Source organism: Triticum dicoccoides, chromosome 4A (genome assembly GCF_002162155.2).
Source record: "Triticum dicoccoides isolate Atlit2015 ecotype Zavitan chromosome 4A, WEW_v2.0, whole genome shotgun sequence".
NCBI classification, from domain to species: domain Eukaryota; kingdom Viridiplantae; phylum Streptophyta; class Magnoliopsida; order Poales; family Poaceae; genus Triticum; species Triticum dicoccoides.
Genome location: NC_041386.1, coordinates 48,892,942 through 48,899,280, shown reverse-complemented (window position 1 = coordinate 48,899,280; position 6,339 = coordinate 48,892,942). Strand labels below are relative to the sequence as shown.

General features: G+C 42.4%; 1 protein-coding gene across 1 annotated transcript; it reads right to left on the bottom strand.

The window, feature by feature from the left end:
- Positions 1–5,436: 5,436 nt before the first annotated feature.
- Positions 5,437–6,092, bottom strand: LOC119284919 (histone H3.2). The gene has a single exon (XM_037564107.1). It carries the CDS (start codon positions 5,992–5,994, stop codon positions 5,584–5,586), a length of 411 nt encoding a protein of 136 aa, XP_037420004.1. The 5' UTR covers positions 5,995–6,092; the 3' UTR covers positions 5,437–5,583.
- Between the last annotated feature and the right edge of the window lie 247 nt (positions 6,093–6,339).

The window sequence follows — 6,339 nt, the reverse complement described above, 5'->3', positions numbered from 1 at the left end:
TATTCATAGATAGACTTGATCATAAACCCACAATTCATCGGTCTCAACAAACACACCGCAAAAAGAAGATTACATTGAATAGATCTCCACGAGAGAGGGGGAGAACTTTGTATTGAGATTCAAAGAGAGAGAAGAAGCCATCTAGCTACTAACTATGGACCCGAAGGTCTGAGATAAACTACTCACACTTCATCGGAGAGGCTATGATGATGTAGAAGCCCTCCGTGATGACGGCCCTTTTTTGGCGGAGCTCCGGAACAGGCCCCAAGATGGGATCTCATGGATACAGAAAGTTGCAACGGTGGAATTAGGTTTTTGGCTCATGTTCTCATCGTTTGGGGGTACGTGTGTATATATAGGAGGAAGAAGTACGCCGGAGGAGCAACGAGGGCCCACGAGGAAGGGGGGCGCGCGCTAGGGGGGGCGCCCCCCCTCGTGACCGCCTCTTTTGTTCCTTAGAGCAGGATCCAAGTCTCCTGGATCACGCTCGGTGAGAAAATCACGTCCCGAAGATTTTATTCCGTTTGGACTCTGTTTGATATTCCGTTTCTTCGAAACACTGAAATAGGCAAAAAACATCAATTCTGGGCTGGGCCTCCGGTTAATAGGTTAGTCCCAAAAATAATATAAAAGTGGAAAATAAAGCCCAATATAGTCCAAAACAGTAGATAATATAGCATGGAGCAATCAAAAATTATAGTTACGTTGAAGACGTATCACCCTCCCATCCCCATCCCGGTAACTTCAAGAGATATTTAACATGCACTATCAAAATCATGTAATCTATGCTATGTTCGGGGATGAAAAAGTTAGCATACGAGAGAGTTAGTACAATTACATGTGCATGTGTTGGAGTTGTCATAACAATAATATTAGCACCTTTGACTAACCAAAATCACAAATATAGAAGGGTGTTTTGCAATTTGAGATCATAGGCAATTGAGTTTTGTAATTTAAGATTGTGGGTAATGGAGTTTTGTGTTTTCTAATAGTACATCAAATTTCACTAATATAGTGTAACTCACAACCAATAAACTTATCAAACGACTGCCAAGAGAATTCCATGCCCATGTCCTTTAGGCTAGCAAGGTAGTATAGGGTCACCAGGTTGCCGGTGCCACGGACTAGCACAAGGGTGGTGCATAAAAGCACCCAAGTCCTCGCGCCGGTCATAGTGTCATCGTTCCTCGTCTTCTGAAATACATATATAGTTTCTTTATTGAAGCCCTTGTCCCATCTCGATAAATCAAGAGCTCCACGGACCTTGTCTCCGATGGGACATTAAAAACAAATTGCATTGTGCCGCTCATAAACAATATAGTCTTCTTTTATGACAGAAAAAAACAGAAGACGTGTGTCACTTAGGGAAAAAACATTCCGAGAGGAAAGGAAACATCAAAAATTGCAATGTTTGGGGGTGTTTTGATACCTAAACAAAACCCTGCTTAGGGTAAATCTTCATGACTACTCCCTCGGTATGTAGTCAAACAACTCATCTGGTACAAAGAAGGGGCGATATTCATCAAAGATCCAAAACTGCAGTTATTTAAGATTCCCCTTTTGTTGTCGCTCAGATGTTTCACATCAACCTGGCGTGAATGAGTAGTTGAAAAGCATGTTGTGAAGGACCCATCAGCAGGTTCTTCATCATCCATTCTCGAGGCTTTGCAAAAAACAAAAGAAAAACACAACAAACTACCACCTTATTATAAATTGTGCAACAGTAGCTGTAGAATGTTTGGATAAGCACAAATAATCACCCTGCATTGGCCACTACTAGATGAAACACACAACTTGCCGACATAAAAAACTTATCTAAACACTGACAGACCACTGATAAACAAATAACACACAACACCAACACGTAGACAACACCCACAAACCCAGATAGTGCAAATAAATAATCCAGTAGACATTGATAAAAAGCTTTTTCTACACTTGACCAATCTAAAAAACAAAACCACTAAAAAAGGTATGAGTTGCAATGCACCATCACTTCCCGGTTACAAAGAATCAAACCCTGTCACATCCAAACAATGGAAGCAAATGAGTACAGATCTCGGTATGTGATGCACCGAAACACTAATTTAGCCAAAAAAAATTGAAGCCCATGACTATGGATTGATTGTTGTGCTTAGTGGAATAGTTACTCTGAAACTCTACCTAAAACTAAGCAAATCAACCCGCACGTGCACCCTTCTACTGTACAACGAGCCCTACACTCCAGTCGAGCTCCCCCGTCCCAACGTGGCGGCTCTGACGAGCCCCTCAGCCCCCAAGAACACCGCTCATCAAGCCCCTTTGCATACGTTCAAGCCTGATTTGCACATCCCATTCTTGCGGCAGCTTCGCCATTTCGGAAGATTGGAGTTGCAAGGACCGTCGCATCAGGTGGTTCCGTTAGATCTGGGTGCTGCTCAATTTTGGTCAGGGAATAAATGTTGCAACCTCTTTCCCTTTCCAGATCGTGAAATAGGTGCGCGAGATGCTGACGATCTGGGCCTGGTTGCAGTGCACTGGCTGATTGAGCACGCGCGAGAGACGAGAGCCGCACGATCTCGAACAACCGGACGTCTCACGAGGAGGTTTGCGTCAGTCAAAAAACAATTGGTAGAAATAAAGGGTTTTCTTTTGTATTACTCAGTGCACAAATGAGATTGTTGTCGATGATCTTGGACATGCGTATAAATGACCGTCAATTAAACTAAGTTATACGACATCAATGTTTTTTATATATGCTTGAACATCGAATTATTATTTCCCTTTTGTTTGCGGGGAATCGTAATATTTTTTTCATTTGTTCAAAACTCTCAATTCTTATTTATCTATCCTAAAAATTTGAATGACAATATTTTTCTACACGACATAATATGTTCGCAGAATAGAGCCTTTTATTGGCGCCATAATATCAGAGTGCGTGATTCCATCTAGTAGTTGAATACTACAATTAATCAGAACCAACGACTACTGCAGCTGTAGTAAAATATAAGGACCATCGAGATCTCGTCTAAAAAACATGAAGAAGCCTCTCTTTATGGATTCCAATGAACCACATTATTTCTTCTCTTCAATAAGTAATGGTTCGTGATAAGAATAAGCAGTGGCCCAGAAAGGGAGGCTGATTCCTTTCGAAACAGTGCGAGTCCTCCTATTTCCCCACCCGCGCCCTAGAAAGCGAGGTCACACGCGCCCCTAGCTGCCCACGCGCCAATTTGAGCCGGCCCATGTACGGTTTGGGCGCTCCGTTTTTCATTTTTCTTTACTTTGACAATTCTTCATGGATCTCAAATTTGGAAAAGATGTTTGGATTTCAAAAAATGTTCTTTAATTTAAAAACAAAATATGAAAACAAAAATCCAAATTTCAAAAAAATTCCACGAATTTGAATATGTTTTGGATATCATAAAATGTCCATGCTTTTTTAATATGGATTCAAAAATTTCGTGATTTTTCAAAAAATGTTCCCAAAAATTAAATAGTATTCGCCGATTGTACATGAGTTCAGAAAATGTTCAAGACTTTTTGAAATATTGTGAATTCAAAAGGTTTATGAATTTAGAAAAATCACAAAATTTGAATAGCATTCGTCAATTGTTCATGAATTCCAAAAATGTTCGGGATTTCATAAAATGTTCATGATTTTTTCTATAATATTATCACAACAATGTAAATAATGTTCGCCGATTTCTCATGAATACAAAAAATGTTGACAATTTTATAAAAATATTTTTAATTCAAAATATTTGTGGATTTTATAATTTGTTATGAAAATTTAAATAATCTTCGTCCGTTGTTCACGAATTCAAAAAAATGACAATTCAAAAATTATTCGTGAATTTCAAAAATTGTTCCAAAATTAAAAAATCATCATTATAAAATGTAAGATGATTCGGAAAATGTGTACGGATTCAAAAGTTGTTCATCAATTAAAAAAATGATCGCAAATTTCAAAAATTTGTCATCCATTAAAAAATGTTCATGAATTTCAAAAAATATTCGTCGATTCAGAAAACGTTCGTGACTTCCAAAAATTGTTCCTGAATTCAAAATTGTTATGTTGCTGATCTCTGGGAAACATGTGATACCTGATAAGGTAGATGTTGTTTACTTCTCAAGAATGTGATGATTGGGTGGTCGGTCATGACGCCGTGATGGAGTGGTTTGTAATCCTGAATGGCGTTGTCTTACCAGGTTTTTTGGATATGAAAAATCAGGTATGAAAGCTCCTCGATTCCGAAAAGGAAGACAAATAATCAATGTGCTAAGCAGCAAGTACCATACTTCTAAGGCCCTTTACCAGCAGGTGTTCCAACCAGAGAATCCAACACCAAAAAATACAACAGAAAAACGTGTTATTCACCAAAAGAGAAGATGAACATTTGCTTGTATCACGCAGATTTTATTCCTCAAAAAGGAAAAAAAAAAAGGTGTCCCCAGGTTACAGCAATCAAATGGGGGCAGTCCCTTTGTTTTTAATTCAGTGGCAGTTTGAGTCATGTGGACAAACCGACCGCCCATGTGTGCCTGCAGTTTGAAATACGGCATATGCTTCACCACGTATGCGTTTAAATAGCTATAATAACAATGGTATTTTTCAAAAGAGGAAAGCTGCATTGGCATCTTTCAAATTGGCGAAAATTGTAGAGGCATCATTCCAGTTAACCCCAGAACAAAACAAAAGCATGGAAACAAGAAAGTTTGAGTGAGTGCTATTATGATCCTCATGTCCTGGTTTGTGCATCAGAATTGATTGTTGTCTTGTGTGGAGAAAAAAAATTACATGGAACGCTTCTGCTAAGATTTGTATGCGGGAAAAGAAAAATGTGCAGCTACAACTCTCAGTGACTCGCTCAACTCTGAAGCTGGAACAGACAAACTACACTACTTTTGATACTCCACATGGGAAAACCCTCTTCAAATAACACATTGAAAGACATGGATCTAATAGCACCACATGGGAAAATGGTGTTTCAGTGGCATAATAGAGCATCACGATAAAACAAGTGTGCCAAAATATTTGTCATTCCATATGAGCAAGCCTCTCGTCACAAATGAGCTGTTTCAGAATTGATTGTTAGCTGAACAAGGAACTAGCAGATTGTCATTTTTACTTATTAGAACTGAACCCGCAGCAAATAGTTACCTATATAAAGATAAAATGTATACAGGATTACTAATTGCTCAAAAGAGACCATCAGATCTGCATTTTCACTTCACCTAGATGTATCACAGCCTCAATTTCCAAGAAACTGGTAGTCGCCAAAAAACCATGAGGACTCAAAAAAGCCAACAGACCATGAAACTGTAGCCCGCAGATGCACTCCCAGATCGCAATAATCAAATGGGGGCCTTAGCACTTACAGTGAACCCACATAATCGGACCATCAAGCATACAAGATCTAGCAGCAAAAAGAAAATGTAGAAAACGAGCCAGAATTTGAATAAAAGATGCGTGATTCCATTTATCAAACCAGAGATTTGAACAATCGATGGCACCCACAGGACATACAAGGAGGGCAAACAACTACAGAACCATAGACAGCTACCGGCAACCAAGCGGAGCGGGCAGGGCGCGTGCGGAGCCTAGGCGCGCTCCCCGCGGATGCGGCGGGCGAGCTGGATGTCCTTGGGCATGATGGTGACGCGCTTGGCGTGGATGGCGCAGAGGTTGGTGTCCTCGAAGAGGCCGACGAGGTAGGCCTCGGCGGCCTCCTGCAGGGCGGAGACGGCGGAGGACTGGAAGCGGAGGTCGGTCTTGAAGTCCTGGGCGATCTCCCGGACGAGGCGCTGGAAGGGGAGCTTGCGGATGAGCAGCTCCGTGCTCTTCTGGTACTTGCGGATCTCGCGGAGGGCGACGGTCCCCGGGCGGAAGCGGTGGGGCTTCTTCACGCCGCCGGTGGCCGGGGCGGACTTGCGCGCCGCCTTGGTCGCCAGCTGCTTCCTCGGCGCCTTGCCGCCGGTGGACTTGCGCGCCGTCTGCTTCGTGCGGGCCATCGAAGCTTGTTGGAGAGGGGAGAGATGCTGCTGCTGCTGCTACGGTTTGGAGATTGAGATTGTGATTTCTCGCGGTGGTGGATTCGTGGAGGGATGGAGGGGGGTATAAATAGGATCTGGGATGGGTTTTGGTGCTTTGCGCGCGATGATTTTGGGGTTTGGATTTCGCCGGGCGGGCGGCGGAGGGTGGCACGGGCACCGTTGGATCGCTTCCAGATGGACGGTTTGGATTCAAGTTTGCGGCCGTCACGCGGATCGCTATCCGTGTGCCTCACGAGCGGTGTGCTGCTGTTGAGCGGGACTAGAGCAGTAGACTCTTTTTTTTTGCGGGGGTAGGCTTTTACG